Source organism: Gavialis gangeticus, unplaced genomic scaffold, assembly GCF_001723915.1.
Source record: "Gavialis gangeticus isolate Ggan-Ray unplaced genomic scaffold, GavGan_comp1, whole genome shotgun sequence".
NCBI classification, from domain to species: domain Eukaryota; kingdom Metazoa; phylum Chordata; order Crocodylia; family Gavialidae; genus Gavialis; species Gavialis gangeticus.
Genome location: NW_017729024.1, coordinates 101785916 through 101796172, shown reverse-complemented (window position 1 = coordinate 101796172; position 10257 = coordinate 101785916). Strand labels below are relative to the sequence as shown.

Genomic DNA, 10257 nt, shown 5'->3' with positions numbered 1-10257 from the left:
TGTAAGTACATAAGGGGTGTACATCAGGACCTGGGAGAACGTCTGTTCACCAGAGTGCCCCAAGGAAAAACAAGGACAAATAGTCATAAATTCCTCCAAGACCATTTTAGGCTGGACATAAGAAAAATTGTCTTTACTGTCCGAGCCCCCAAGACCTGGAATAGACTCCCTCCAGCAGTGGTGCAGGCACCTACTCTGGACTAATTCAAGAAATGCTTGGATGCTTATCTTGCTGGGATCCTTTGACCCTAGCTGACTTCCAGTCCCTGGGGCAGGGGGCTGGACTTGATGATCTTCAAGGTCCCTTCCAGCCCTAATGTCTATGAAATCTATGAAAATGGGCATCCAAGAAAACTTTTCAATTTTAGTTTTCACTATCCTGCATAGTCACAATGTAAAAAACAGGCTTTTATGAATGTTTAAGTGTATTAATGCAGCTCTCTGTCCCCAGTTCTCCAGTCTAACTCTTGACAAGATAATACGAGTTTTAGGGAAGCTCAGAAGAAATATTTTTAGACAAAGGATCTCTGGGATAATTTCATGAACATCAATTTAGCAGTCCAAATTTAGAATTAATCCTTTTGGTTACAAGCCCTCCTCAATTTGCCTTTCACTGACAAGAAGTCGCTTAAAAACGTTTTTTTCAAACCTTGATATGGCCACCAAACGTATCATAATTGAAGAACTGGCACTTATTTCCATCATAGCAAGAATCTTCCATCTCTCCCTTGATCACAATATTCCTTGTAAGAAGTCCAACCTCTGCCCTCATGTCCACTCCATCAATGATGTCTCCCATATGAAGGAACTGAGGATTTTCTGATCAGAAAGCCATTTCAAAGAAAGAAGAAAAATAAATGTCAGAGAAGATAAATATTTAACGTTGTTATTCATTAAAAACTGGAATTATAGTTTGTTAGCTGTCCTTCTATGCCTACTTAGTAACACTTTGTGTCTTCCAGTTGCTTATTTTTTAAAGCCTTTTAGAGTAGTGGCACTGAAACCTAAGAACTGTTAACCCATGAACTTTATCATCATTGTGAGGAAGAGAAAATGCTCATCGCTGACAGGTATAAGTATTAAGCTACAAGCATCTGTTTCTGTGATGATCTAAGAAAGAAACACCGTCTCCACAAGGCCACAATCTGATGGAAGAAAGAGTGCAGTGCCAAAAACAGACACAGCTTTCTTATCATTTAGTATTTATATTGTGCTCAATGTAACTGTGCACTGGTAGGGTTTGTGTACTGAAGCAATTGATGTGCTACAGCCTCACCATTAAATGCCACAGCATACCCAGTCCCAAAACAGTAAGGAGCAGATACATTTTTCATTCTATGAAAAGAAACAAAGCCCTCTCTGTTTCAGACCTTTATTAGACCTGTAAGGAATCCTAATGCATTATTGGGTTGAAACTCAATGCCCATTTGTGAATGATTTGTAGACAGAAAGAACAAAAACCTGCAACTCTGGAAGAGAGAGCAAATGGATGATTTTAATAATAATTCAAGTTACTAAAAGGTAGCTACCAAAGTGCGGGTCCTGTTTTGACTGCTACATAACAGGGCAAGCTGAAATTGTTCAGAATCACTTTTACATACAGTGACTAACAGTACATAAAAGCTGATTAGGATTGGTACTTGACTTGCAGCTGACAGAATTCAACCCTCCCCTTCTCCTCTCCTGCAAAAAACAAAACAAACAAACAAAAAGCCCACACAACAATTAACCAGGGTGTTGTTTAAAAGAAAAAAAATCCCCTAATTTCTCTTTCATACTGAGTATTGCGTGTGCTGCCAAAGTTTTAGAAATATTAGAGTCTGATGGATTAGTTTGCTAGCAAATGTAAATTATCCTATCTTGGAGGAAAGGCAAAAAGGAGCTTAAAACAGGCAGATGTTATGCCTGCTGTAAGCATACATTTTAATTTTTTCTTCCTCCCCCAAAATGGAAGTGCGCCAGGCCAGCAAAACATGACAGATCCGCAAATATCTGCAGAAAACTAGAGAGGGTTTGGCTTGAGAAAATTGGCATGCCATAAAAAATTTAATGTCTTGTGAAACAGGAAAATTTTCCTCTACTATTGCAACTGAGTAAGGCCTATTTACAATGAGAAACAGCATTCATGTTAATATTGGAAAACTATCAGATGGATCTATTCATCTTCTTTATGAATATACTCACATGAAAGTGTTAAAGCTCTACATTCCTCTTCCTTTCAGAAAAATGCGCAAGTTGTACTCTACCCCATAACATTAATAAAACATTTACTGACTACACTGGTAGCAGAAACTTTAGAACTATTCATGCATAGACTATAAGATATGTTTTTGAAAATGAATGCGTTTATGAATGCTATTCTTGAGCATTTAAAAACCGCCATATAAATGTAATATAGCATTTTTTGTGTAAACTGTAAACCTGAAAGGTTTAGCTAAAATAATACCTACAAAAGGGGGAGGGGGGGCAGGGGAAGAAAAGAAAAATCATAAAACAGACAAGGGATGTTTACTGAGATGTCATCATCAAATCATATCCTCAAAAAAGGAGGAGAGACATAAAAACTCTAGTTTCAAGCAGGAACAACCAAAGAACAGTAGAATCTTTTGGCAATTGTGATAAGAGATATTCAAAGCAGGGGCAGAACATAGATGTAGAATGAAAAGAAAAATGGATTTTAGGGAACAACTGTGTTACATTTTCTAAGATCCAAGATTAAACTTACAACCTTAGACAGATGTTGAGTCTAAAGAACTAGTTCTAGGGAAGTCATGCAAATTAAGTCTATACAGTCAAAATGAGAGATATAAATTCCTATAGAAATGTCACTGAGGTGTTGATGCAAAGGTAACACACATTTGCAAAACATTAGAAATATAGAAGGGAGAAAGGACAGCATGCTACAGGAGCAAGCAAGAATTCTGAGTCTTAAGAGAGTAAGAAGGAAGATACTTGGGCTGCTGACACACATTATATTTACAACTCAAATAACCTGTTAATCATGCCTTTAATAGTAATGGGGTTACATGTTCAAGATTATCTATTTGTAATACAGTAAACAAGCCACAAAGTTGTTCCACATATCACATGGCTGGCTCATGCCTTAAATTGAAGGCATGGCAGGTTGGGGTTGGCCCATGGCAGACTCTGATGCTCAGCTGAGCATCAGGATCCGGTATGGGGAAGGCCCAGACCTAGGACACAGCTGTCCCCTATCCACGTTGGGCTGGGGATGAATCATTTCCCGAACCCTGGCAGATGGGGAGGTGCAATGAGCCAGAGCTCAAGGAGCATTTCCCTGATCTTGGACTCACTGCACCCCAGATCTTTAAAGAACTGTGTATACAGCTCCTCAGAACACCGTGTGTGAAGCCATCCCAGTGAGGCTCCTTGATTCTAAGGTCCTTGGGCATATGTGATTTTCTGACAAGCCCAATACAGGCCAGCTGCACACACTGTTCTTAAAGGTTCCAGTGTGATGCAACTCCAGAATAGGTTCCCCTGTACGCTACAATGAGTAAAAAAACTGTGCACACCACACAGCTGGCCTTTTGACAATTAGCTGATTGTTGGCTGGGACCAGGGACTTCACTAGGGCTGGTTCCAGACCCCAGTTCAATCAGTTGATTGTGAGCACCCAGCTTTCAACTTGGAGCAGAGGGAACCCAGGATCATGATCCTGGGTTCCCCCTACACCGGCAAGTACGGCATGATTTGGATCTAATGTCACACCCCAAAATCACTCTATTCCTATCCCAAAATCCTGCCCTGCACATGGCGAAATTTAACATGGGTTCTATAGAAGGGGGACCAGAGAGACAGGAAGACGCCTGTGTAGCTAAGAAAATCTGTCCCAGGGGATACAGTGAAATCAGCATGAGTCATAGGGAGTAAAAAAAAAAGGGAATGGTTAACTACATGGAGGAGCCATGTGTTACACCCAGAGTCAGAGAGGAGAGACCCAATTTTCTTTTTTCATAATCTTTTTGCTGACAGAGGGGAAAAAGTTGAAAGAGGAAGTCAGGTTCAAAGAAGGATTTTTTGACCCCCCCCCCCAAAAAAAACAAAACAAAAACCAAACAAACAAAAAAACTGACAGTGCCAGATCAGGGAGAGCTGAAAAAGGTACTAGAAAAACAGAGCTGCTAGGTGACAACAGTCAGGAAACGAGGAAGAGGAGACCGAACCAAATGAACAGGAAGCACTGCATGTGTGAAAGAAACTGAAAAGAAGTAGTGATTTCTTACATTAAAAAGAAGTGGATCCCTTCCATATGGCTGGGAGGCAGAGGACAAAAGACAAGCATCAGAGGGAATATTCTAATTAGCAGATATTTCATATTGCACATATCTCAGTTTTATCAGGTCTCATACCTTTCACTTTGACTTGATACCTGCTGCACTCTGGACATGGTAGGAGAGTAAATTCTTCTGCTTGGTACATTGAGTAGTCTGTGCTTGCAATTACAATCCGATCTTTAGGCTGCCAGTTACTAACATCCTCCAACAGATCCAATATCACTCCATCAACAGCCTCTACCTGGAAGCCTGAGAGGGGGACACCTAATGAATGAGAAACAAAGAACTGTATATTACAATATATAAAGCTGCAACTTAAAGAGGTACTCTTTCACTGATAATTCATAAGCAACTTAAAAAAAAAAGGAGGTTGTGGGGTTTTTAAACAAAATGAACTTTTTAGGGCAATTTCAAAGTGTGATTCTAACATGAAATGCAATAAAAGTGTGGTTAAAATAGAAGTTCCTGCTGCTATTATACCTTTCTATTTTGTGGATGTCAAGATTCAGGTTAAAACAAGATGACTTATATTTACAAATACCTAAAATAGTTCTGCTTTCCAAAACCCTCAGATGCAAGACTCTGAGAACCAAGCTAAGTTCTATCTTATCACTGAAAAAGTTTGACAAGTTAGTCTATTGTCTTTGGCAGGTTTGTGCAGGTATTGTGATTCAAACTAAAAACGTTGGTATGGAATGAGACTGTTTTACTTAGCTATACTTGCTATGGACAACTAACTTTCAAAGTAAGTATCTTTGTCAGTGAAGTGAGCAGATCTGAATCAATGCATATATGGAGAAGATTGTCATTTTTTCCAGTCACTTTCAGAGGGGAGCTTCAAGCAAATCACACTAGTATACTGCTCATCATGAAAGAAAAACTGATAAATTCTGTTCCTGTCCATCATTTCAAAATGAGTACATAAAGAGGGAACGCTTGTTCACCAGAGCACCCCAAGGGATGACAAGGCTGAATGGTCAAACTCCTCCAAGACTGTTTCAGGCTGTACATAAGGAAGAACTTCTTTACTATCTGAGCCCCCAAGGTCTGGAATAGTCTGCCACTGGAGGTGGTTCAAGCACCTACATTGAATGCCTTCAACAGAAATTTGGATGTTTATCTTGCTGGGATCCTATGACCCTAGCTGACTTCCTGCCCCTGCCCCTGGAATCGATGATCTTCCAAAGGTCACGTCCAGGCCTAATGCCTATGAAGTCTATGAAAAAAAGTGTGCAGGGGGGGGAAAAACTCAATTTATTTAGATGGGGGGTTGGGGGTGAAAATATGGCCAGTGGGATATGATCTGTGGATCTGGCCAGCCAAGAGATTGTCTGGGTCGTGGCAGGTCTCTCAGTTCTGCCAAGCCCAGGAGTGGGGGTAGCTAAGGTTGTGACATGTGTAGCAGGTCCTACCGCTCCTAGACACACAGCGGGACTGGAACAGTGCGGCAGCTGGACTCACTTCCCACAAGCACTGGCTCCTTCCAGCTGCCACTGGACTTGGCCCTGCAGTCTGGGCACCCCAACCCATCCATCCTGCACCCACTGCTGGGGGTGGGACCCATGCAGGCAGGGCCAAGTGGATAGGATGGGACCGCAGGCAGGTGGGGAGCAGCATCTGAAAGCGGGATTGGCAGGTGGGCCAGGATCACATGGCAGTGACAGCATGGGACTGGGGCCTGGAGCAGAGCTGTGATCCGCTGCTTGCGTGCCCCTGCCCATAGAACCGGCACCCACTGCAGGGGCATACAGGGAACCCTGGCCCTGCCTGCCTGTTCCACTCCCACTTGCCTGGTCCAGTGAAGAGGGTGACCAGGGGACCTGCCTGGTCCAGTGAAGAGGGGGGTCCACTTAGGGGGATGCCCTCACCCAGCACAGTGGGGGAACAGGGTGAGGGGGTGCTGACTTGGCCCACAACAGCTCACCAAAACTTCCTAAGTGGCCTTCAGGCACAAATAATTGCCCACCCCTGATTTAGATTATCTTCCTAAATTGTAAGGGAAGGCATGTTAAGTTTTTTCACTGTAAAAGTGATAAACGGCTAGCTGTTCTTAGGTACAAAATGATAAGAATTATATTAGTGTTCTGGAAACAGCCAAGAAAGCAAACTGCCAGAGAGAGAGGTTGGGTTTTGAAGGAACAGTACGGAAAACTGCAAGGCTGCTAACACAAAACATATTACCAGACTAGGAGAATCTGGGAGGTTCTGTAACAGTCCTTTGGAAACTCTTAGGAAGTGAACAGTGCCCAGTACTTGCAGGCCTGGAGCAGAGAGTTCCTCCAACTCACAAAATGTAAAATAAGAAAATATCCAAAATTCAAAAGGATCCAGGATCCTCTTGAACACAGAAAACAAAAGCACGTTGCAAGCTAACTTGTTATGTCACATTCAAGACAATCAACTAGATAATCTAACACCGATGAGAGGGGTGGGATTTAAAACCAACTCATGGCATTGATAATATTTTTCCCCACATGAAGTTGCTTCTAAGACCACAATTTCCTTTTACTGGTCAGAACCAACCTCACAAGGCTAGAGGGTAAACAAAGTGGCTAAGTAAAAATCCATGTGACTTTAAAGACTATTTATTACCACAGTGGTGGGAAACAGAAAGCAAACACCAATTGAAAACCTTTTGCAAGAAGTTAAATCTGCCATATATAAGAGTTCTCCAAGTGTCACAAGGAACAGCAATCACTAGAATGTTAAGGCTAGAAATACTACATAAACCATAAAACGGCTCTATCTATCTAGGCTCCAGTATTGTATATAGCCAGATATTTTTTAACTTTATACATTAAAAATAGTTTTTCTTCTCTACTACAATGGTATCATACAAAAAAGGCAAAGGCAGACAAGTACATTAGGAGGTATGTAACCCCTCCTCCCCCCTTTTCCTTGATAAGGACATGTACTTACCTGAGAATTAGGCCATATGAGGGACAGAAAAACCAACCTGTTACAGCATTCATAAAATTAAAACTTAAGAAACAAGCCATTCTAGAAAACAATGCATACAAATCATTAAAAACAGATCCTGTCCCCCACCCCCAGCTAAACATTTTAGAAAGAACTTTCCTACCTTCATTCCATTCACTAAAAGCCATCACAGAAAACTTCTGACCATCAAATGTGAAAAATTCTCTCTGAGCAAGTGCCTTCCCTCCGGTGCTGTGATTTTCATACTCTCTCACAGATTCATTACAGGAGGAATTCCCACTATTTATGACACCAACTAAAGCCCAGGCTTGCCTGCAAAGAATGAGGCAAGCATTTGAACAAACTGTCTCTGGATAATGTACAGAATAAAAAGCAAATACGGACTTTTATGCAAACATCTTTTCTTTGCCACTTTTCCTAAGCTCTTTAGAATGTAATTTCAAAGGGCAGAAGAAGACTACACATCGCTTGCATAAGAAAGCATTGGTGGTTCCTATATGCAAACTGAGAAATCACCCAGCTTTATTCTGAAAGATTACGAACTTCAGGTCACATTGTTTATACTTATAAAAGGAATACTTTTTTTTTTTTTTTTTTACAAAGTTTACAAAATGGATAAACTTCAGCACAAAAAGGGTAAGGACTAATCTAAACTAGGTACTGCAGTACTTGTTAATGATTCTCACTATGATACTAATATTGCAACGCAGTCACCTGTCATTCAGACCTGTCCTATGACAGTGAGTAAACGGCAATAGCCACCTGCAGGAAACCTGCCTAGATTGTAAGAACCATAACAAAGTTCTTGGATAAATGTATATCCATTACATACATGAGCCAGCTGTTGGTTCCCATCTTCCCCACTTGCCCCATATTAAACAAGTCATCAGTAAGGAGAGTGAAATAAGGTTCTGCAGCCTAACTTCTGTGTCATAATGTTAATTGTTTACAATATTTATTCTACTTTTTATAGCTGCAGGTCCAAGAACAATACAATTACATTAAGATCTTGCTTAACCTATTAAGGTTCTAGAGTTCTTTGTTTTGGAGAAAAAGCTTGAAAACAGCAAAAAAGAAAAAACAGAAAGCTAGTTTTCCTTAAGAATTTTTGTGATTTGATTCACAGTTTTAATACTGATCTATCTGCTTTTAAGAACTACAGTCCACTCCCTTCTAAATTATGTTCTTTTCTACTTGATTACTCTCGACTTTCTCTGTGCTTTCTGCCCTTTCACTGAGGTCAAGTTTTAAATTAGTGGAATCAAAAGCACAAAGCCATCTGCTGCCTTCTTTTCACACCCCATGTCCTTCAATTATGTCTGCCTGAACCAAAGTTTCCAGTAATTATTTTTAAAAAGGGCATAGAAAGCTATTGAAATTTGACAATGAAACTTTACAAAACAAATCTATTAAAATTATTTTTAGAAATCATTTACTGGTCCATAACATTTAAGCATGCATAGTCAGCACTCTCCACCACCTGTTTAAACTCTGACAAAAACTGCACTTTGAGGTTCAATCAGGTATGACCACATGAAAGAGATGCGGACATTGTACCAGGTGCACGGTTTACTAACGGCCTAACATTTTTTTTTAAAGGAATTAAATTACCTTTAACTCAGACACTTTTTATTGTCTTATAATTTAAGTTGTGCACGTACTTTTGTGTATACTTCCTCTTACTGTCTTGGATAAATTAGTTTTATAGGCCACATCATGACTTGTCTAATTCTGGTCTAATAACAATGCCTTAAGAAGGCTACAACAAAGCGCTCTCTCTCTCTCTCTCTCTCTGGTGTCAGTATCCCTGCAGACAAGATAAACATCTGATGTAGAATTGTAGGAGAAGTAGTATCAGATATTTAAGAGTGTCTTACTTTGCAAGGAAAGAAACTGTCTTAACTTTGAAATCTATTTTATTATCTCAAGACTAGGGTGACGATTTACAAGTTACAAGCAAAAGACAGACAGTTGGTCTGTCTTCTGCAGCAATGTAGCAACCAAAGTCTTTTAAGAGATTAGAGTGAATCCAGTGACTAATATAAAAATGCATGAATACTCCATAAAGCCAGGCTCCATAGCCCGCTGTTGCAAGTACTTCTCTAAGTAAGGAGTCCTGGGTTCGAGTCTTGGTGCCGGGATGGTTCATACATTTTACATTAAACAACCATTAGTTTAAAAACAAACAGAAACAAAAAACTAAGCAAACAAACTAACCAACCCACAAACCAGACATAACCCTGTCTGGATTTCTGCTCAGAGCAGTACCCTCCTCACTCATCTACAACCATCTTGTTTTCTGTCCTTCTAGCCCATTGAGTCCACCAGTCTTGCTTTTCCAGTGGACTATCTGTCTTCAGCAGAAAGAGAGCACTTCTAAGGAGCTTGTGTTACATAGTTATTTTTACAGAGATGACTCCATAGGAATATGTTGTCAAGGAAAAAACTTTGAAGCGTAACATTTTTCCTATCCTGAGAAAGGAAAAGTGGTAGTAGAATGGCCTCAGCCTGGAAAAGATAGGAGGAAGACAAAAATCAATTAAAGCAAGTTTACAATAAAAGAGTACTCTACAACTCACACAGAGGACTGGGTTCTTTCTCAAAATTGAGAGACAGAGGTCACCTGAGGGGTTGAGATTTTACAGCTTTGACTGTAGGGTGCTGGAACAGAGGGGCATGAAAGCACTTCTCAGTGGCTACAACATGCTTTAAAATGAGTCCCATCACCAAATGGCAGAGTGTGTAATATGTGGTCTGCTGACAGATTATACAGGCTAGGGACAGACATTCCAAAAGCTTGAGCCTGAACTGATTCAATCTTTGCAGGTTAGTCTAACCTGGCTAGGCTGAACCAGTTTGCATATGTACAGACATTCCTCCTGGACTGAGAAAATGCAGGCACATGCCTGCAGTGGCTCAGGATAGAGCCCTTACCTTCCCTTACACAGTGCTGAAGTGAGAGGAGACGTGGCTAGGCCCCAGTAGGACCTGTTTAGGGAGAAGTCCCCCCCCCCCCCCC

At 40.7% G+C, this 10257-nt stretch overlaps 1 protein-coding gene across 1 annotated transcript in view; it reads right to left on the bottom strand.

The window, feature by feature from the left end:
• TMEM2 (transmembrane protein 2) overlaps window positions 1-10257 on the bottom strand; it is a 72688-nt gene that overhangs the window by 40032 nt on the left and 22399 nt on the right. The window contains exons 4-6 of the mRNA XM_019517466.1: window positions 7381-7550; window positions 4374-4562; window positions 650-819 (exon numbers count right to left, since the gene is read on the bottom strand). Coding sequence (XP_019373011.1) covers window positions 650-819; window positions 4374-4562; window positions 7381-7550 — 529 coding nt within the window. The remainder of the gene's footprint in view (window positions 1-649; window positions 820-4373; window positions 4563-7380; window positions 7551-10257) is intronic.